The following is a 23716-nucleotide window of genomic DNA, read 5'->3' as shown; positions in this document are numbered from 1 at the left end:
CTACACATGCTAGATGTATATTTGCTTTTCAAAACCGTAGTAGAAATGTAGCACCACAAACACTGCAGGGGGACTATGCATCATGATTATAATTACCAGTTGCTGTCTGTAGAGCGCGAGAGGTATATGTTCAGTGCTGCTGTTTGCTGTGTTGCGTACTATTTTATGCCGATGTCCGTCCTGCATATGCAACAAAAACGTGAAGCAATTTATGCAGTTAACTGTTTTTACAAAATGATCGACATAAATTTTCTAGATGTTAGTCCTAGCGTGGTAGGAGGAATTCTACTTTTCGATGGAATCGATGCACTCTAGCCCTACCAGATTGTAAAGTTCTGTGAGAGAGTAGCACAACTCCCGCAGCAACGTTACTCCCACAGAGGGTGTATGAACTCTATTTCAGAAGCACGACTGTAATCTGCCGAAAGAGCTTGTTCACTCTCGTTCAGCCGGAGTACCAGCACTTTGTCAAGAGAATGTGCTTACTCTGTACAGAAGAGAGCTCCCAGCACTCCTAAAAAAGAAGTGAAAAATGGGACAAGCCTGTGCTCCCGCAAAGAAATTTGCCAGTACTCTCTTGGGGCTGTGTGTGTAGCAATTTACGTTAGCGATTTGTTGCTTATTTATATGAGCTTCTGTATCATAAGACGTAATCGCTTTCTATCAATGCTAAGTGTTGGCCTCCATGCCTAAGGGTGTGAAACGAGTGCTGAAACTTTTGCAGGGCGTGGCACTTGGCAAAGGTTGGCTGGCGGTTGCTTGTGCTCCAGGCCTCTTGAGGCTCTTCACTACAGCCGGCGTCCAGCTTTCTGTGTGGTGCTTGCCAGGGCGTCACGTGGCGGCAGTGGGCAACGACCAGCAGCTCGCTCTCTTTCACCAAGCCGCGCTGGCAGGTAAGTAATGGGCGTGTTCGTAACCAGCGTCGGTTGACCCTCCAGTGTTCACAGGTCCTGATGGGCGCCAATCCATCGCTGTGCAGCGGTACGTGGCGCTGTCAAGAGCTGCGGCGCCTGGTGCATTGTTGGGGCCACCTCTGACACTCTGGATACGGCCAGGCTCCACCATGATCTGGGCAGGGTCAGTTTTTTGTGACGTGGAAATATCCTTGCGTGATCATTATAACTTCGTTTGAAAGAAAGGGGCAGATATTTGTGCTAGCAGAAAAAGAAAATGTGCACATCAGTCATAAGAGAAACAGGTATAACTTGCCGGCCTGTCAGTATCGAAAATACGTGTGAACAGTAGGGCGTGTTGCCGCTGCATAATTCGAAATTGTAAAGAAGACGATGGACAAAGAAGGATACACGCACACGCAGGGCAGCGCTCTCGTATGTCGTCTTCTTTGAGCCTTCCATTTCGAATAGAATCTTAGATACTTTCTGAGTATCTGATATCTGTATTGTGATACCTATCGCCAGACGAGTATGCGTAATTCCAACACAACTACTGATGTATCGTGTGTCGTTGAATACATGATAATGCTATAGCAAAACCCGCAAGCGAAACATTCAACGTTGGCTCAACTGCGTTCCTCAACATGATACTGCTGCCGTAAGGTGCCAGAGTACAGTCACATTTGGCTATCTTTGCACCAGCATCCTCCAGTGAGGGTGGGTGTGGAGATGTGCACTTCGCCATTGGTTGAGTAGAGTCATGGGGTGGCTTATCTCGTTGTCTCCACGAAATATTTGGAGTATGTTCCGCTAAAAAAACCATGTCTGGTTGCGAAGTAGTGGGCGCTAATGCTTACACTGGCAGCGACACTGACGCTGGCGCTCATCAAGCTAAAGCCAAGTAAAGACCTCCTTGACTGAAATCCGAATGCGTGATCCAGTGCCTACATATACAGGGTGGCCAGTGAATGGTTGTGCAGTGCTTACTAGCAGACGCTCCCTGCGTCAGCTTTCCGAGGCGAGAGACGGAGAGGGGAGCAACAGTTTTGCGGGTTTTTCGCTGGATTGGCACGATATGCGAGACGCGAGCATGTGCAGTCGTGGTGTACGGAGGAACAGCGTTACACAAACTAGTCAAAGAGCTTCATCTATATGGTGGTTTTTGGACGTTAAACCCCACATATCAATCAAATCAAGAACTACATCGCATTTGAAACAAATGCACGAACGTGTGCACGCATCCAACCTCTTGTTTTCTTTGTATTTTTTTTCAATACAATTGGGTCGGTGCCATAGCACTTGGTCGTAGTGACTGTGCTATTTTGCATACTTTAATGAATGCTGCGTATTTTGTACAAATTCTGATGCCACTGTATTTTCGTTATCCAACTATCGCATAGGTAGTGCTTCATCATCACTGCAAAGTCCGATGGTTACATTGCGTCTCAAAACTTCACACATCCCTGATTTGAAAAATACAGCCCCACTGCGGTGGCCTAGTGGCCTAGTGGCTAAGGTACTTGGCTGCTGACCCGCTGGTCGTTGGATCGAATACCAGCTGCGGCGACGGCATTTCCGATGGAGGCGAAAATGTAGGCCCGTGTGCTCAGATTTGGGTGCACGTTTTAGAACCCCAGGTGGTCGATATTTCTGGAGTCCTCCACTATGGCGTCTCTTATAATCATATGGTAGTTTAGGGATGTTAAACCCCACATGTCAACAATCAATCAATCATGATTTGAAAGATGTCGCTACATTCGTTCCTAAAGGTCTGTTATCGTCCCACTACACTGTCAGTAATTGTCAGCCCAAACAGCGCCTGCAGTGTTGGAGAAGCTTCAGGACTGTAGTAGGTCATTTTGTTAAGTGTTTTGTTTGGACAACGTGATCATAGAGATTATTCTGGAAACCTACGTGACCGGTAGCGATAATGCTGTAATATTTGCCGGCACATGTGGAAGTGCCGACATGCTTCACCGCTTGTGTTGATCGACGACCGACGCTGTGCTCGCCGCCATCAGTGCCAGTTTGTATTGCTGCACTCTCATCTTTAGCTTCCCGGCCACAAAAACAGCCAAATAAAAACTTTCGTCTTTGAATTGAAGACTGTTGCCAAGGAGGACATCGAGACCACGTGATAATAATATAGATGCGCTTATATGAGGTATTGCTACGTGCCCGTGTATAGAGAAGAAGGGGACAAAGCAGATAGATTGATGCGAGCTAATCAGTGTGGCTGGTGCCGCTCTCTTAACCAGCTGAAAATATATCTGTGTATATTATTTCGAGTCGGTCTCCTTGTTGTAACACATTTAGTGGAGTGGTGTGATCGTCGTCTTCGCCACCAAACTGCGATGCGGACGCTCGCTTGCAGCTTTCAACTTGAAGACTCACCTAGATCATCTCCGGTAGCCTGGCCTCCTGCCCAGCCTACCAACCCTGTGGCCGCAACAACTTTCGTGACGCTTCCAGCCCCCAAAGACCCTGGCGTGTTCTCGGGCCTCGAAGGTTTAGACATCGACCAATGGCTACGCCTTTACAAACAAGTCTGTGCGACTTTTACGTGGGACTCCATGCTCATGCTCGCAAATGTAATCTTTTATCTTGAACGAACCCTTCGTGTCCAGTTCGGTAATCATGAGCATAAAATTACCAAATCGGACAGCTTAAAAGAACAGATCCGTGAGCTTTTTGGAAACTCGTTTGGTTGTCAACAAGCTGTGAATAATGAGTTATCAACTCGCGCACAAACTTCCACAAAGCCTTTCTCAAGCGATATTTAGGATGTCCTCGTAATATGCCGCACGGTCGACGAGAACATGTCCGAGCATTAGAAAGTTGCGCACATACTCAAAGGTGTTGCCGACGATGCGTTCGACTTGTTGGTTCTCCACAATGTGTCATCTGTTGATGACATTATTCAAGAATGCCGCTGGTGCCAACAAGCAGGCGCATCTGCCATCAGTTCCAGCGCCTTCCGAGTTCCGCCGCGACGTCATCGTGTCTCCACACATATCATCCACCAGACACCCGTGGCAACTTAACGTGACTCGTCAGGTGGGAACATTAAGCAGCTGATCCAGGTAAGGTGGGACCACTGTCCCCTGAACCCTCTGCTTTAAAAACGTTGCCCCTCCTCCAAGCAGTCGTCCGGCAAGAAATTGCCAGCTTGGGAATTCGCTCTATTTCACCACCTCCTCGCACCGGTTTCCAGCCCCAATACACGCCTGCACCTCCCTTACCCACTGGCCCTTCCCCATCGTTCCATAATCCGTCTGCATGGTGAACACACGATGACAAGCCGATCTGCTTGTGTCACCGAATGGCGCACATGTCTTGCCATTGCAGAAGTCGCTTGGGTCCTCCTGCACAAGCTTCTTCTTGTATCTTCTATGTAAGTCCTGCCTATCGCCATGAGACCAGCCACGACAGTTTTGCCCAGAAACCTGCTACTGAACACCGCTACTCCCACTCTCCATCTTCCCAACGTCACCAGTCTTGTTCTCCACTGCCTTGCCGACCATCTTCTTCTGCCTTCCCAAGAGGTTCCACTATAGAAAATGCAGCCCCTGGTAGTGGTGCTGCATCGCTCGGACTGGTAGAAAATTCTTTCTTGACAATACAGACGAAATGGAACCTTATAAATGTTCAAGTAGACAGCGTGTTTGTGACTGCTGTAGCCGACACCAGTGCTCAACTTTCCGTAATGACGAGTGATTTGCGCCGCAAACTCTAGAAGGTTCTCACGCCTGCGACCACTCAGTTCGGTCGTGTTGCGTATGGCGGAAATAGCGTCTATCGAAGGAATGTGCTCCGCTCAAGTAAGCATCACGGATTGACACAAAGTATTTCTCCTCATTGTCCTTGATAAATGCCCCCTCGACATAGTCACAGGCCACGACTTCCTGTCTGCGCATTCTGCCTTCATAGACTGTTTGACCAAAACACTCTGTGTGCACGTGCCCGCAACAGAACCTCTTGCACAGCGGCTGAGTCGCCTCTGCACAACGAGACATGCGCGCCTCCCTTCAGAGACACTTACCTACGTAAAGCTCGTCTCAATACCACTAGTTCCCGAAAGTGACTATGTTCTGACCCCTATCACCGATGTCTTCATAAACCGCGGCATTACATTACCGCATACCATTCTGTCCATCGCAGGGAATTCCACGTGCCTCCCAGTTGTCAATGTTAGCTTGACACCTCAAGTGCTGCTACAAGGGATCTGTTTGGTGTTGTTCTGTACCTTGAAAGACCACGCGGTAGATTTTTTGACCATCGCCTCTCCTTCTGACCTCACGCTCAACATCAAATTGACAGCTGCTTTGAAAGCGCTATTAAGTCGATGATCGCTTCCAACTTAACGCCGCAGCAGACTGACGAGCTCCACCGGGTCCTGCTGTCCTACATCGGCGTTTTTGACCTCAGCGGCCGTTAATTGGGGAAAGCTACTGGCCCACCGCATAAACGCTGGTATTGAGCCACCGCATAAATGCTGACCCACCGCATAAACGCTGGTATTGAGCATTCTATTAGTAGACTTTTCAAAAGGGTCCATTGATCCAACAACAACCTGCACATAGTCAAATGAAAACTGACTGTAGCTCAGTCTGAATCCAATAGTAGCCAAGATTGCCACTAGTCCTAAGCAAATGTGGCGTCAAGTTCAACAATGGAAACATCTTACAGATTGTCACGTTGCGACTTCTTGCCCCTTGCTCTGTCAACGTTTCGTCAAATCCTCCGTTGTTGACGGGCTGCTCCACACTTTACGGTCGCCATTGGTTGAATGCACCGTACGAACCGCTCTTCCTCACCGCAAGTGTCCCTGTACTCGTCTCAATCTTCGCCCTCGCTAGGCTTAGCTTGTCATCGACTTTTCTGCTGACGTGTCCACTCTGCTGATTGGTGTAGGTTGCTACCGTTTTTACTCGAAGTCGGATAGCTTCACGTCCACCAGGAACTGCTGGGAAAGGGTGCGGGCGTCCGGACCGCCTCACTCACCAGCATCTCCGAGGTCGACGGCTGCTCCCCGGGTCTCGTCACGCCGACATCATTTAGAACCAGGTCGTTATGCTGCTCCCGTCGCCGTAGTGAGGCTGGTTTCCTGCGTCTTCGCACCTCGGAGCACCAACTCACAATGCCAGCGGATCTTCAGGGATTTTACAGCACCATTTATTATGAGCTCATGGGTGACGCGTGGCCCTGTAGTTGTCCACCGCGGCCTCCGGTGTCCTTGAACAGTATCGCAAGGACTCCGAAAGTAAAAAAAAATTGGCAGATCTCACGTACAGTGGGAATCGATGATATGCGCAGCAGGAATAAGAAATGCTGGTTAGTCACTTTAAAAGCAGCACAACATTACGAGGTGGAGGTGAATGATGCCATACATGATTTCCGTGTCATGAGTATTATGTTTGGATGTGTCATTTACCGTCGTCATCTATTCACACCACGTGATACCAAATTTAAGTATATCTGGAGCTAGCGAAAAGGCCGTGAGCACGCTATAAGCATGGTATGTTGTCATGTTCTTACATGACACACGTGTCAGGATTATCCTGTTTGCACCAGTCATATGCTTTCGTCATTCATTGACACCACGTAACACCAAGTTTGGTATAAGTGATGCTAGCAAAACAGCCGTGAGCACATCATGAAGGGCCCAATATACTCCAATGTAGCATTGATGCGCACGCACACTGGACACAGCGTTGCTACGTTAGCAAAACGCGAGCACTATAGTCTGACGCCAGGTGCGACCGGCACGATTAGCGTTCTTCGACGCGGCCCGATGGCAACCGGCGCGAAATGTGACATGCTGCATTTTGCCCCGATGTGTTACCCAAACAAAAATGCATCTCCCCCTTTTCATGACGGAGGGACGCCGGACACGCTGAAACCCACATGCATCAAAGCAACACAGCACGGTGCACGCCTATGAGGATATGGCAGGACTGGTGCCTGTCGTGGCAATGCCAGAGTGAGCCAACGAAATGAACGCCGGTGAGCACGCGCACCGCGTCTCGTCGAAATGTATTGGCACCTTGAAATGTATTGGCGCATATAGTCATGTACTCACATGACACTCATCTCATGATTATCATGTTTGCGCCAATCACATACCTTCGCCATCCATTGACGCCACGTAATACCAAATTAGGCATATAAAAGTTAGAAACGGCTGCGAGCGCATAGAGTGTGAAATGTAGCCATGTTACATGACACGCACATCGTGATTATAAAATTTGTATGTGCCATTTGCCAATGTCGTCTGTTTGCGCCGTGTAATACCGAGTTTGGTACATGTGAAGCTATCCAAATGGGCGTGAGCGCATCATGAGCGCAGGAGGTAGTCATGTTGATACATGACACGCATCTAACCTTTATGATGTTTGCACCAGTATGATAGCTTCGTCATCCATTCACGTCCCGCAAAACGAAATTTGGTATAATCAAGCTAGCAAAACGGCCGCAGGTGCATCATGAGTGTGGCATGTAGTCCAGTTGTTACATGACACGCATCTCATGATTATCCTGTTTGCAACAGTCACATACCTTCGTCATCCATACACGTATTGTAATTCTAAATTCGGTATATGTGATGTTAGTGAAATGGCCGCAGGCGGATCATGAGCATAGAATGTGGTCATGTTGTTACATGACACGCATGTCATGATTTTCATGTTACGACTAGTCAAATATGTTCTTTATATGTTATGCCATACGAAGTTTGGTATCGATACCATTATCAAAACGGCCAGGAGAGCTAAAAGTGGTAGGTGGCTAAATAGACAGACAGACGAACGGACGGACAGACAGACTGACAGACAGACGGACGGACGGACGGACGGACGGACGGACGGACAGACGGACAGACAGACAGACAGACAGACAGACAGACAGACAGACAGACAGACAGACAGACAGACAGACAGACAGACAGACAGACAGACAGACAGACAGACAGATAGATAGATAGATAGATAGATAGATAGATACGCGCAAAGTCGCTGAAGTTCTCTAAGAAATGCTTTGCATTTAAAAATTTGCAGATTCCACGTTCAGTGGGAGTCGATGATATGCGAAGCACGAATAAGAAATGCTGATTAGTCACTTTAAAATCAGCAGAACGTTACGAGCTAGAGGTAAGTGATGCCATACATGACTTCCGCGTCATGCTTATCATGTTTGGATGTGTCATTGATCATTGTAATCTATTCACGTCACGTGATACCAAATTTGGTATATGTGGAGCTAGTGAAATGGCCAGGAGCACGCTCTGACAATAGTATGTTGTCATGTTCCTACATGACATGCATGTTAGGATTATCATGTTTGCACAAGTCATATATTTCATCATCTATTGACGTCACGTAACAAAACCTAGGTATAAGTGCAGCTAGCAAAACGACCGCGAGCACATCAAGAAGGGCCCAATATACTTCATTAGAGCGGTGACGCGTGCGCATGCTGGGCTCAACGACGCTACGTTAGACGTAGGTATAGCCGATGACGAAGGTATAGCCGTGAAAGACTACACCAGAGCTAATGATGTTTGTGTTATTGATTACCTCGACACAGCACTAGAGACTTTTTCTGTAGAGGAATGTGAGGGTGTTAACGGTATGTGGATTCAACTGAAAAAAATAATTACAAACTGTGAACAAAATTTTATCCCAAGGAAACTAAAACGCACACAAAGAAAAACACCATGGATTAATCGCCGTATTATTCACCTTAAAAGAAGGGTACAGAGAATGCGCAAGAAAAAGAGGAATCCAATCATCTTAAAGCAACTTGCATCTCAGCTTAAGGCGGAAATTAGAAATGTAAGACAAACTTTTTTTTCACATACGTTATCTCACTTCATGACGGATCAACCGCAAAAATTTTGGCGTTTCTTGGCACGGCCTGAAAACCCAACAACTGAAGTAGAAATTGAGGGTACTATCGTAAAGGACGTGCAGGCTATTTCCAATGCTTTCAATAGGTATTTTCAGTCGGTATTCACACGTGCATGCATACCAAGCAGCCCTGTTGCTCCGGTGCATCCTTTTTTAATGCCCGATGTGGTCACTACGGAAGGTATTCTGAACCTGCTGTTGCAGATCGACCTTAAGAAATCAGTGGGTCCTGACAATATTCCAAATGTATTTCTTCGACGCTATGCAGAGCAACTATGTCCCTTCCTTGAAGCAATTTTTAAAGCATCCCTGCTAACAGCTTCTTTACCTGCAGACTGGTTGCTGGTTGTGTGCAAAGGTAATTCCAATTCATAAAGGCGGGAGCAAGCTGTTCATAGGAACATTCAGGCCTATGTCGCTAACTAGCTGCTGCTGTAAATTATTGGAACATGTAATCAACAGTGCAATAATTACTTATTTAGAAGATAACAACTTATTGCACCCAAACCAACACGGATTCCGTAAAAACCTGTCTACCGTTACTTAACTCTTGGAAATAACGCACGACTTCGTAACTACTATTAACTCACAATTGCGAACCGACTCCATATTTATAGACTTCGCCAAAGCTTTTGATAAGGTGCCTCATAGTAAATTGATTGACAAACTTGTGTCTATTGGTATTAACAGTAACATAATAGCATGGATAAAAATGTATCTATCAAATCGAAGCCAGTATGTAACCGTAAACAACACAGCCTCTGATTCATTGGAAGTTTTTTCCGGAGTACCACAAGGTTCCGTTTTAGGACCCATCTTGTTCCTAATATATGTTAATGATATCTATATGTGCCTTGAGCCTAACGTTAAAATGAGATTATTCGCTGACGACTGCGGGATCTACACCACTATCCGCACAACTGATGACCAGCTTAGACTTAATACCACACTAGCTAATATTGCATGTTGGTGCCTTGAGTGGGGAATGGAAATTAACGTGTCAAAAGCAGCTTGCCTTAGCATAACTTGCAGAAAAACAATCCAGCATTTTAGTTACAATTTGGTCGGCACAAGCATTGCGAGAAACGACGCTGTTAAATACTTGGGCGTTACCTTTACAAGTAAACTGAAGTAAGATGCACATATAAGCAGCACATACACAAAAGCCTATCGCCAGCTAGGGTTCCTGCGTCGAAAACTTGCATTGGCGCCTTCTAATGTAATATTGACAGCATATAAATCTCTCATAAGGCCGATCCTCGAGTACGCCAGCATTGTTTGGAACCCCCACCAAAAATATCTTTCTAACAAATTAGAAATCCTCCAACGCAAGGCCCTTCGCTTTATCTATTCTAAGTATTCGAGGCAAGACAGTGTCACTGAGCTGCGCAGACGGGCATGCTTGCCGACCCTTGCAGCCCGTCGCCATGTCTCTTCCTTAAAGTTTATTTTTCTTTTGTATCACAACGGTTTAAAACATAGATAAAGACAACTATATAAAGCCGCCTTAGCATCACTCCCTTCGTACCAACCACAATAAGTGCATCAGACCATTTATGTCACGCTGTGACACTTTTAAATATTCATTCTTCCCGTCAGCAGTGGAAGAGTGGAACAAATTGCCACGTGAATGCGTTAATCTTTCCTCTGCAGATTCATTTGTTCGGAATGTAGAAAGCCTGTTTTATGAAGACTAAAAGCAACTTTTGTTTTTTGATGTTTGTGAGCGCTTCCGAACACACTGATCACTGTACCCCCTGCTGATACCTTGATGTTGTGTGACCTGTCCATGATTTTGTACAATTGCTTTCATCGTTCAAGTTTTTTTTTTCTTCACCATCATCTTGTGATTCTGTTTCTTCCACTATGTGCGATATGGCCTGGTTTGTACGCGACTGTGTATATTTGCTCGCCCACCCTGTATGAGCCTGAGAAAGGCTTACAGTATTAAATAAATAAATAAATATAATAAAAATACTCGGCTGCTGACCCGCAGGTCGCGGGATCAAATCCTGGCTGCGGCGTCTGCATTTTCGATGGAGGCTAAATTGCTGTAGGCCCGTGTGTTCAGATTTTGGTGCCCGTTAAAGAACCCCAGGTGGTTGAAGTTGCCGGAGCCCTCCACTACAATGTCTCGCATTATCATCTGGAGGTTTTGAGTAGTTAAACTCTACATATCTATCAACCACTCTTAGATTACTTTCAACAACCATCCGCATGGCGAAAGGGGGAATCTCATGACTTGTTATAATGTGCACCATCGGTTTAAACTACTGCTGATAGTGACGTCACGGAGGCAAGCTGACTCTTGTGGCCCCTCCCCCCCCTCCCGTCGTGTTAGTGTGACCCCCCCCCCCCCGAAAAAAATTTCTGGCTACACCCTGTGGGAATTGAGGCTGGCCCGCTGCCTTTGCGCGGGCTTTCCCGCCTTTTCTGCCATTCTCATGTCCCGACATGTCTGCCCTCCTTTGCCGTCAGCCGCGCTGGGAAGGGCGGAGTGACGTTTAACTCCCTCACCCGGTAGCGGATGTTGACTGTGGCGCCGCGCGCGGGGACTCGCAAGAGGTTTTCGCGCGCTGCGTCGGGAGCGGCGAGTACAGTCCGGGACTTCAAACGGGGCGCCACGCATTCTTTTCCGTCCGTCGAGTCCCGTCGCTCGGGGCTCGTCGGACTTCGCTGACGGCGCCTCGCGCCCGATGCGAACGCTCACCTTTTGTTGCCCCGCTGCGTACTCACGGCCGAAGGGCAGTACGGTGTCCTAGTGTGTGGCCTAGCTACGCCGACCCGTCTCCCTTCGAAGCCAACGCGAGCGCCTTTGCCCTCGCTCGAGCAACCGGGCCCCTTTGTCCCGGTGTCTCCGTGGATCACCTTTACCGCGGAGACGTGCTCGTGGCACCCTGTGTAGTACTTTGTGCCCGTGGCATGGATAAGCCTACTTGCTTTCCCGCCGCGCCTTTTGCAACGGGCTGTACTGCGTTTGGTGTTGCCACAATAAAGTGTTGCGACGTTGAGCAGTATCGTGTTTCCCGCCATGGCGACGGTTAACGCGTGCCCTGCGGCTCGCTAAGACCGGACCCACGCTGGTGGCCGTACTCCTTCGGGATACGTGTACACCACACTGGCGCCCAACGCGGTATGAAAAGCTCTAGCTTTTGATTGCTCTTAGCGAGTCAGTTCGCCTGCGCGATTCGGGCTCGTCGCAACATGGCTGCTTCGCGGGACTTTTGTCCGCTGTCCCTTTTAGCGGATGCCGCGTTGCACACGGAGGCCATTGCCTCTATGGACGGGAACCCTTCTGCACCCGTCCGTGTCGGCACCCCCTATTGCGGTGACGACACGAGGCGCCTCGCCGCTCCCTTTGGAGATGGCGCGTCGCTTCGGAATGGGCCTCTTGCCCTACCCGAACGTTATGTCTGCTTCGTGGCGTGCCGCGTTGCACCAAGAGGCCACCGCCTCTATCGACGGGCGCCCTTCGGCGCTCGCCTGTGTCGTCACCCCTTTTTGTGGTGAATACACTCCTACGTGGTAGCTGACGCGCTATCTCGTGCCCCCTGTTGTCTGCCGAGAACCTGGATTTCGGCGCGACGGCCGCTCGCGGTGCCTTAGCACATGCAAGCGTCGGGGGCGAAACAGCAGCTTCGCCGCCATTCGGCGAGAAGGGTGAGTCCCCATGCGGACAAACCTTGGCTGCTAACCAGGTAAGCGGCGCACCGCGAAGCGGCCGAGTGGGGGAGCTTTCCGAAGGCCACGAGGCCGAGAGCGAACCCGTAACGCCGACTCACGCGGCGGTTGCTGCGGTCCTGAGTGGGCGCGATACCGGACTCCCCCATTTGGGAGAATGGGAATTGCTTTCGGCAGCGAAGAGCTACTGAAGGCTCAGCAGAGGGATCCGTTTCGAGTCTCGGAGGGACGGAGCGCCGTATACGCTGCTTGCTTTGCGGCGGGCGCCGGTAAACCGTCTTGACGAGGCGCGGAGCGCCGTTACGCTGCTTGCTTTGCGGCGGGCGCGATTAGGGGGCTGAAACAGCGTGTGTCGCTGAGTCCCCGGCAGATTCATTTTGCTGGACCATGACGGGCTCCTGCTGAAGTATAGCCACTGACGACGAGTCCATAGACCCGTTTAAGGTGGTTATGCCCAAAAGTCTGAGAGCCGCATTGTTGCGATCCTCTCACGACGAACCCATGGCCGGTCACCTGAGTGGCTCGAAAGTTTTTGCAAACTGAGCAATGTTGTGACCTGGCCCGGCACGAAGCGTGGCTTTTATCGCTATTCCGTGCCTGCCACGTCTGACAAACGGTTGAGCCAAGGGTTGGAAAGCCGCCCGGTCTTATGAACCGATTGTCAGTGAGCGTCCGTGGCGCGTACTAGCTGAAAGATCCCCTTTGGGAAAACTCAGCCGTGCCCACATCGCAGACCTGAAGCCCTTTGTCATGGTCTGACGAGCTTGCGCCAGTGCCCTGCGGCACTTCGCGCAAGCAACGGGCACACCCGGAGCGGCGGACCGCATTCGGACCCCGCACCGGTATAATCTGAGGAAGCGGTCACCTTTGTGATTTCGCGCCGGACGGCGGACTTCTCCGCAACCGAAGGCCCTCAGTTTACTGTCTAGCCTCAGTATAGGTTAGCTTCTTTACGGCCTTTTCTCGTAAAGAAGTTGACCCCGCTCTGTCTGCTGCCAGTGTTTTTTTTTTTTTTTGAAGTGTTCATGTGTATTTTATGTTTTTGTCTAATATTAAGTGTTATTTGTGTTTTATGTTTTTCGCCAGATGTTGAGTGTCGTTTTGCTCTGTTTTTACTTTTTTCGTGTTCGTTTCGTCTACCGCGAAGGGAGCTGTGTGTGACCTTGTGTGTCGGTGCTCGCCGGGAGAGAGAGAGACGAAGGACGCTTTGCGCCTACGCTCGCGCAGCTGCCGGCGGTGTGTGTGCGTGTGAGTGCGTGACGCTTCAGTGCGAGCCCGCGAAGAGTGCGTCGGCTTCCCCCCCATCGATGCGGGCACTGGAGGTGCTGGGGGGGCATTGACCCATTGACATCAGACCGTCTGGCTGTGCTCTGCTCTCGGCCGCCGTCGAAGAAGCCCCGCTGCCGTTTTCACCATGGCTCCTGCGCGAGGCCAACTGAAAACAGCTATATGCTGCTGGCCAACGCCAGGGCGCTTCGCAGCCAATTCGGGTTCGGCCTCCCTGATCACTGGAGAGGCCTGGCTTCCCGCAATGTCCAGCTCCGTCATCGAGCCAGAAATGCGGGGCGGCCCCGAACAACCGAAGCGGCTTTCGTCGGACTCGCGGCTTATCAAGAGCAGGAACAAGCCATCAGTCAGCCCCCTTCCCGTACCTCTGACCTCGCACTCGGGCATCGCACCCAGCGGACACTGTCACGCCTTTCCGCCCCTCCGCGCAGTGGACGCTATCCCCCTTCAGCACCACGAACACTAGTGCCACGTTTCTGTGCTCCCTTCCGCAGTTATTTGTATAGTGTCATGTGTTTATTTTGTTATTTATGTTTTTGTTTCTCCTTTGTAATCATATTTTTTTTAAGCAGCAGTAGCAGGGCTGGACTGAGGTTAGCTGTAGCTCATAGCAGTGTCATTTTAACTGCATGGGTGACGTCCGGCTGCCTTTTGCAGACTGGTAAAGGGCAAATTTAGGAGGGGGGGATGTGGGAATTGAGGCTGGCCCGCTGCCTTTGCGCGGGCTTTCCCGCCTTTTCTGCCATTCTCATGTCCCGACATGTCTGCCCTCCTTTGCCGTCAGCCGCGCTGGGAAGGGCGGAGTGACGTTTAACTCCCTCACCCGGTAGCGGATGTTGACTGTGGCGCCGCGCGCGGGGACTCGCAAGAGGTTTTCGCGCGCTGCGTCGGGAGCGGCGAGTACAGTCCGGGACTTCAAACGGGGCGCCACGCATTCTTTTCCGTCCGTCGAGTCCCGTCGCTCGGGGCTCGTCGGACTTCGCTGACGGCGCCTCGCGCCCGATGCGAACGATCCACACCACAACCCCTGGGTGCGACTACGATGTGTACACCTTCAATCAAAGCTCAGTGCACACCCGTATATGGCCGTTCCAGAAAGCGGATCACTTTCGCCCAGTCTGTTTGCCATGAGACTAAAAGGTAGAGAGGTTTACCGGCCGTCTTTAATGCCTTCCGAAATGGCAAGTGTGCCCGGCGATCACACCCTTAAAAGCGAAGTTTATATATAACAATGCTCCCCACCCCTCTTTGCAGTCCTAGTGCCTTCCCGCTCCTTGACGACGGGCGGCGTGTACCTCTCTGCTTGAATAACAGTCGATGGCAGGCCTCACGTGCAGGGTGCGTGATGTTATCGCATCCATCCTCCGTGCAAAGGAGATAGGCTCTTTTTATCGCTTTTTAACTGCGCTCATCAGCCTCGCTCGCGCTTTTACGCGCGTCTAGAACACGATGCGCGGGAGTATGTTATCAGTTTGGACAGCACAGAAAAGTTGATGGAGATGTCTTGGCGCATCCAGCAGGGTGGGGTGTACATTGGGAACGCCCCCCCCCCCCCCCTCCTCCGTGAAATTTGTTTAAATGCGGAGCATTTTTTAGCGAACTTCAGTGACTTTGAGCGGATCTATTTATCTATCTAGCCACCCACGACATTTAGCTGTCCCGTCCGTTTTGTTATTACTATCGATACTAAAATTGGTATTACGTACCATGAATGTTTGACGAGCATAAGTGACTAGCCATAACGTGAAAACATTGACATGTATGTCATGAATGTCATGATATAGATTTCATGGTGTTGCTGCTCTTGCGGTGGCTCCATTCACATGACATAGTGCAAAACTGGTATGATGTGACATTACTGCATGGCGAACATAAGTGACAGACCCAAACGTGGAAATTATGACGTGCATGTTATGTAAGTCATTGCTATGAGCCACACTTATGGAGTGCTCGCGGACGTTTCGCTAGCTTCACATATACCGAATTTGGTGTTACGCGACGTCACTAGAATACGAAGGTATATGACTGGTGCAAACATGATAATCATGAGATGCGTGTCATATATTTGATATGTGTGGTTTAACGTCCCAAAACAGCCGTGTGATTATGAGAGACACTGTAGTGGAGGGCTCCGAAACAATTTGATCACCTGGGGTTCTTTAACGTGCATCACAATATGAGCACACGTGCCTACAGCACTTTCACTGCCGTCGAAAATGCAGCCGCCGCAGCCGAGATTTGATCCTGCGACTTGCGGGTCTGCAGCCGAATACCTTAGCCACTAGACCACTGCGGCGGGGCATGCGTATCAAGTAAGAAGATAACTACATGCTTTGCTCAAGATGTGCTCACGGCTGTTTTACAGCTTCATATATACTACCAAATTCGGCATTACGTGACGCGAATAGACAACGAACGTAAATGACACGTCAAAACACTATAATCTTGACATGCGTGTCATGTAAAACGTGACTACATGCTACGTTCATGGTGCTTTTGCGGTGGTTTCGCTAGCTTCACATATACTAAATTTGGTACTACGGGAGGTGAATGAATGGCTGAGGTATATAACTGGTGCAAGCATGATAATCATGACATGCATGTCGTGTAACAACACGGAAACATTCCAAGCTCATGCATTCGCGGCCATTCTGTTAGCTTCGCACATACCAAATTTCGTATTACATGACCTGAATTGACGACAAAGGCAAATGACAAGGCCGAGCGTGATAATCATTACATGCATGTCATGTAAAACATTGCTACATCTAAGCTCATAGTGCACTTGCGGCCGTTTCGCGAGCCCCATAAATATCATATTTGGTATCCCAAGACGTGAATGAACGAAGAAGGTAAGTGACACGTCCAATTATGATAATTATCACATAGAAGTCATGTACGGCATAATTAAGGTCTGCCTCGTAACGTTGTACTGATTTTAAAATGCCATATCAACCGTCCTCCTTTGTGCTTCGCATATCATCGATTTCCACTGTACGTGGGATCTGCCGTTTTTTTCGCTATGGCATATATAGCGCAAAACGAATCCCACTCCCCCTTCCCGCTCCTTGCAAATCAAGGTGGCAATCTGCAAAAAAGTAAGATATTTTGGCGTACTCCCCTGGTGACGGCAAAAACCAGTCGAGATTGTACATATTATTGCCACCAAAATAAAAACAAAATTGCTCTCACCGTCGAGTTATTTTTGGCGAATGCATATGGTACCCCTTGAGGTTTTTTTTTTGCACTGCTTTCAAGAGGACAATATAGGAGATTTTTACTGTATAATCAGAAGGCTCTAGCAACATACAAAACACCCATACAAAAGGAAAGCGATGTTTGTTAAGTCGCTCACTTTCAGCGCAGAAGGATGACTGCCGGAGGAAGTTGGCTTTATGATACTTAACTAGATGACGTCATGTTGCACCCAGTAATAGAATTGGTTGAGAACAAAGTACCTTTTCATTTCTCGAATTCATCTTAGTGAAATGCAGTTAGGACGGTGTGAATCTCTAGCGTTGCACGTCAGAACGTTTGTCTACTGTCACAACGTTTGTCTGCCGATGTCCACAAGGGTGTATTTAGAATGATATCTTATTTACTATTTTATTCAACCAGAAGGCTCTGCTCATTTCCTGCGACAATATTCACTGAAAACGTTTTTCCAGGATGCTCAATAGCATTACATAGTTTGTGCATCATCAACTGAAATAGGAAGTGCTCCTGAGACGTCTGGCTTCATGTTTTCAATCAAATGAAATATTCCCAGCCAACCATGTAATGTCCAGTAGACATGAAATAAATATCAAGCATATGATATTCTTATCTTAATGGATGTCCACAAATGTTAATTTAATATTTATACAATATCTAGAGGATGTCCATTTCGAACAGAGTGGACCTTCACATAATGTCCACATTAGTTCCGCACACAATATTGATATAATATTTTGCAATACTAACACAATATTTAGAGGAGGTCCATTTTGACGAGAGTCAACATCCATAGATTGTCCACAGCAGTTCTGCAAGGACATTGATAAATATCAAATGACACTTATTTTTAGATGCAGCGACGCACATATGCATACTATCTGGTGTTTTACGTACCAAAACCACAATACGAATGAGAAACAATTTGGTGGAGGGCTCTGGAAATTTTAGCCATGTGGTGTTCTTCAATGTGCATTGACACTGTACAGTACACATACTTCTACAATTACGCCTCCATCAAATTGTGACTGCCGCAGCCGGCATTGAACCCGTGACTTTTAGGTCAGGATTTGAGCAGCTTAGCCACTGTTCCACTGAGGCAGACAGACGCGGGTGCAATTGCACCATATGCTACAAAATAATGAGACTGTTAACTTGATATGGTTGCCTTTAGTCAAATTTATTGCATCAAATTCAGCAAAGGTCTTGGGGGATCTGTCATAGTGATGGCAGTGGTCAGTCAGTTAGAGCACTGGTAGCCTGTAAATATATGCATGTGTATAAACACCACTGTTGACACAGCTAATGTAAACTTGATGCTCAACGAGCAATGTATGAAGCACGTTTGCAGGGTGTAATCTGGATTTTGAAAAATTACCTCAACAGCATTACAAACGCCATCACAGCAGTTCCAATAATAAGTGTCACCACATATGGGGTATAGAAACCAATGAATTGTACCAGCAGAGCATAATGATGAAGAAATTAGGTTCTATGGTTGTAAATGTTACCAGATATATATATATATATATATATATATATATATATATATATATATATGTATATATATGTGTGACGTATGAAGCGATGATTGGTAGAGGCCGAGAAGGAAGAAGTGGAGAACGGAATAAACATGGGGTATGAGCCAGGCCACGTCGCCCATTCATCATAGCGTCACACGAGTCGACAGGATGAAGACCTCCCAGCCACTTCATCAGTGTCTCATCATCGACGCAGTTCTACACAAGACGCCCTGACCGTACATTGACTACCGAATCATCACCTAGGAGGACAACGACCAGCACCATGACCGAACCATCGGCTGACCTCGACATCCCCAAGTACACCGGATCAGCGGACGATGGACCCGTACAGGACTGGTTCAACCTGTTCGAGCTCCGCGCTACCGCTGCATCTTGGTCGGAACGGGAGATGGTTACGAACTTCAGCGACTACGTCACCGGTGAGGCATTTAAATTTTACCTCACCCACATATTCGACAACGACGAGTCTTGGCAAAAGATAAAAGAAGAAATGTTCATCTGGTTTCAAGACTATAATGAAGATTCGATTAAAACACGCACTCTCAATGCATTCGAACTCCGTCATCGCAGTCATAAGCAGCCTTCACGCATTCGACCACGGATCATGGATTTACGATTCCCGTCAGGTGAAGCTAGCCACGTGCTAATGGAAAGACCACGCGATCGTTTTCACAACATTCCACCTGGTTCCTCATCAGCGCAATTATCGCCAATGCTTAACTCTTCGCTGCATAAAAGATTTGAATCCACCATTTATGACCCAGGTGCATTTAATACTTCGAGTGGCATGCGTACCTTGCAAACTAACTTGGTATCACCTGTCATCAACATTACTGATAAACCTGAGGAAGCACCTCATAAGACCGTCGCATTTACGCATGATGAGTTAGTAAATCCGCGTGGAACCAAACCAGACAACAAATGTTCACAGAAATCTTATTCGGTCAAAGTATTCAGCTCAGCAGTTCCATCTCCTGTCATCAACTTTACTGATAAACCTGATGAAGCACCTCACAAGATCGTAGCATTTATGCATGACGAGTTAGTAAATCCGCACGAAACCAACCCAGACAACGAATGTTCACAGGAATCTCATTTGTTCAAAGTATTCAGTTCAGCAGTTCCACAGAGACAGAAGCACTCACAATCAGCATCTTGTGAAGAAAAGTGTTCTGCAGAAGCGTCGAGTGTTCATCAATCACAAGATCGAAGCGACGTGAATCCAGTATACAACCTCACTGCATATAATGAAAACAAAACCGCAGGTGCGACTTCTGATGACATAAGTACGCTTCAGGCAACGACCAACAATGAACGGTTTATAAATACAGAAGATTCAAGTGCATCAAACCCGCCACATTATCTTGCGCCGGAAACAGTTTCATTGGTTGGCGTCGTAGAAGCCTGCGGAGGACTCGCTAAGAATCCTGGCGCAACACGATCAATGTCACACCACAAGCAAGTTGACGAAACGAAGAAATTACAACGTCAACGCATACTTCAACATTGTCAACGGCGAAACAAAACTTCATCGAGTGCACTCTTAAGGCTTGAAGAACATTGCAAAAAGGCCCATCGTGGTGGATACATTCTCCACCAAAGATCAAGAATCTGCCTTCCATCAAACCATCTGCGACATCGCCATAGAAAAATTTCCAAAAGCCACAAAAGCACCCCTTGTACTCGGCAGAAACACAGGCAGTGCCCAATCAACCTCGATCAACGCGCACGCAAGCTGCCTGCACGACCTGTGCCACGACGAAGAATTCGATGCCTACGATATCTGAACTGTCCATTCTGCAAGGTGTTCGAACCTCGTTTGTTCTTCACAAGAATGCCGGCTGCGATTTCCGCTATCTCCACGTCCAAAGCATTCTTGTGTTATCCAGGACGCAACCATCAGCCTCGCCCACCAGAACTCCTGCGTTAACCGGACTGCTGCACTCTTTCCTGAAGTTTTGCGAGTTTACGGAACACCACGCGGCCATGAAACTTATTGTGACTTTTGACAGTTGTGACTTCTCAACCTTTCCTTGCGTACTTTTCCTTGTTCGTAATCCATGCCTTCTTTCGGTGGGAGGGGGAATCGTGTGACGTATGAAGCGATGATTGGTAGAGGCCGAGAAGGAAGAAGTGGAGAACGGAATAAACATGGGGTATGAGCCAGGCCACGTCGCCCATTCATCATAGCGTCACATATATATATATATATATATGCATATTCTAAAGGGTGAAAAGCACGCATATTGTTTGATGTGTACACATTTATGTGTGAATGAATACAGCCTTGTTTGATTACATATTATGTTCACAATGCAAGAATATGCATGAATTAGTAGTCTCTTTTACCTTAGTGTTTATTCTATTATTACAGGGTAGCCAGCCGGTCTGAGAACTGGCTAACGTCTCTGTCCTTCTTTTCTTCCTATTGATATGCAATTTGAACATCAAGGCCATTTCAGTGCTTAACAATAAGTTATAGAGTAAACTTTCGTAATTAATCCAGACACTGCTCGCAGGACAGTGACAAGAGAGTCCACAAACACAGTGATGTGCCTCTCTTGTCCATGTCCTTCATGCTGTTTGAGGAATTAATAGAAATAACCAAGCCCAAGCTACCCTTGCACATTTTCAGTTGCTGTAACTGCTAGCCTTTCTGTATGCAAGAGCAGTGCACAACTGGCTGAGAATAACAGCAGCTTAAATTGCACTTCAGGTTTCAGCTACATGTACAGCACTGCTTGCAGCTCGTGCAGAGGGCAACATGTTAGTCTAGAACGCCAGAGTGTCCGGCTCTGCACTGCATGGTTCACATCTACAGACAACACGAAGATTGATATAGGCCACATGCAAGCTTGGGCAAACCCTAATGAAGAGCCTCTTTTGGGATGCGGATGCAACTTTTTTGGCTGTGAGAAGCACTGTCTGAACTAGTACAGAAAACCAAACAGCGGCGAATCAGCCAGGTTAGTTTCCGAATAATGCGAGCTATGAGGCAAAACTTTTCTGTTAGCAATGTTATCATTCCCACAGCCTGTCGCAGACATATCTTGCAGAATATTCTCTGTTCTGTTCTACGTACTACCAAGAGCGCTTCTGACCGCTTTTGATGTCCAAAACACTTGATGCAGCTGCAGTGACAAACAAAGAAAAGGCAAAGAATGCGCGTCATTGGGACTACGGGCACAATTAGATGTGGCCTATATGCTCAGCTGCAGTCCTGAGCGCGACGCTCTGTCGTTTCAACATGCGTGCTACAAACAGTGTAAGCGAGTAAACATATATTGAAGAAATTAAAGTGAAAAAAAAAATGACACATCACTGCTCAAAAGTGGTCACAAACACGTGTGTGTGACAAACACACATGTGTTTTCGCACCATCAATATAGTCAAAATTTAGCTTACAGAAAAGGCCTTTCACTTTCATGACTTAAAGGGAGATGCGAGTCGAAAATTCGCGTTTTAGCGAAATTTCTCGTATTGCTGATTTTTATTGCATTGTAATCTTCAAACCTTCTTCTTTCATCTGTGAAAATTTCAAAACTAAATTCGAACCGCAAAATGCAAAAAAATGTGTATGAAGGCATCGCGGTGGCTCAAAATTCCGTGAATTTGCGCTGATATTGGCCATCTTTTACTGCGCGCTGCTCCCCGTCGCAGTGCCGCCCGCCATCGCGATCGGTTGGGAAAGTTGCGTCCGGCCTTCTTCTTACAGCTCCGACGACCGCCAGTTTCGTACGTGGGCAAAAAAAAAAAAAAAAAAAAAAGAGGCCTTTTTATCACGTGGTTTGAGCGGTTTGAAACGCGCGGCATCCTAAACCGCATCGCCATTGGCTACCGAGTCATTGTCAGCTGTGTTGGTGGCGGCCATCGGCATTTGGTCCGTCTGCTTTTCTGCCCGTCTACGGATATTTCCACGATGACAAGCCCAAAAAAGTGCAACGTGAGACCGCAGAAGTTTCGAACGAAACACAAGTTCAAGGAAAGGCGGCGTAAAGAGCCCCGAACGACGGCCACGAACGAGAACGCGCCTACGTGTGCTAGGCCTGACGACGGCATCGACGAGTGCGCGAGCGACAGTGGCTGGGATGAAGGGATTGAAGCTGCGCTTTCTTTCGTCAGTGCTTCGGAAAAGAAGCGCGGCTTCTTCGAAAAAGACGAAAGACAGCGCGATGAGGTTTGTGCAACGACAGTTTTGTGTGACACCCTCTTGCTGACGGCACTTGTGGCAGGTGCGGCATGCCCTGCTTGCGGTATTCAAAAACTTGCCGTTCGGGAGCCGGCAGAAAAGCGCAAGGGACTTTCGTCGCCCCTCGAACTTCATTGTGAAAACAGCGAATGCTCAGCGACTGTTCTTTCGTGCTCCCATACGTCACTGCATGTTACGGCGGACGGCAGCAGCCGAGTGAGCCAACGGTACGACAGTGGGAGCTCCCAAGATAGTTTCGCTGTAAATGTGAAGGCGGTGGTGGCTGCACGCGCTGTCGGCATTGGGCATGAGCAATTGTCGAGATTTTGCTCCATTATTGGACTCCCAAAGCCAATGCACCACCGAGGATTTTTTTCGGTAGCAAAGAAGGTGCACACCGCTGCCATGGCAGCTGTGAGTTAAAACTTACGCCGATCCAGAGAGTTGACGAAAGAAGTAGCAGGCGAAACTGATGTGGCTGTTATGTTCGACGGCACTTGGCAGAAGAGGGGCCACAAAAGCCACAATGGGATTGGCGCTGTTATATTCTTAGATACTGGCCTCTGCTTAGACTTCGAGGTCATATCAAATTACTGCCTGACATGCAGTAGGCACAAGGATATGGGCCCAGACGAGGAAGTGTGGCAGGCATTTCATGGTCCAGTCTGTGAAAAAAAATGCAGACTGTTCCTCCCATGCCATGGAAATGGAGGCTGCAATGCGCATTTGGCAGAGAACATTGACTTATGACACCCCACTGCATTTCATGACATTCTTGAGTGACGGTGACAGCAAAGCATATAGTGCAGTTGCAGAGTCAGAAGTCTATGATGCTGTCAATATAGAAAAAGAAGACTGCACTAATCATGTGGCCAAGAGACTTGGCACCGCGCTACGGAAGCTGTATGTGCCATTACCACGAGGGCAGAAAATGAAAGAGCCAACCATTCAGAAGCTCCAAACGTACTATCAGATTGCCATAACAAGCAACAGGGGGAGTGT

At 48.0% G+C, this 23716-nt stretch overlaps 1 protein-coding gene across 1 annotated transcript in view; it reads left to right on the top strand.

Annotated features, from left to right (window-relative positions):
• The window catches only part of LOC119167796 (WD repeat and HMG-box DNA-binding protein 1), a 465682-nt gene that overhangs the window by 125663 nt on the left and 316303 nt on the right, over window positions 1–23716 (top strand). The window contains exons 5-6 of the mRNA XM_075883385.1: window positions 725–893; window positions 948–1077. Coding sequence (XP_075739500.1) covers window positions 725–893; window positions 948–1077 — 299 coding nt within the window. The remainder of the gene's footprint in view (window positions 1–724; window positions 894–947; window positions 1078–23716) is intronic.

Source organism: Rhipicephalus microplus, unplaced genomic scaffold, assembly GCF_043290135.1.
Source record: "Rhipicephalus microplus isolate Deutch F79 unplaced genomic scaffold, USDA_Rmic scaffold_16, whole genome shotgun sequence".
In the NCBI taxonomy this organism is placed as follows: Eukaryota; Metazoa; Arthropoda; class Arachnida; order Ixodida; family Ixodidae; genus Rhipicephalus; species Rhipicephalus microplus.
This window is presented reverse-complemented; position numbering and strand designations above follow the sequence as displayed.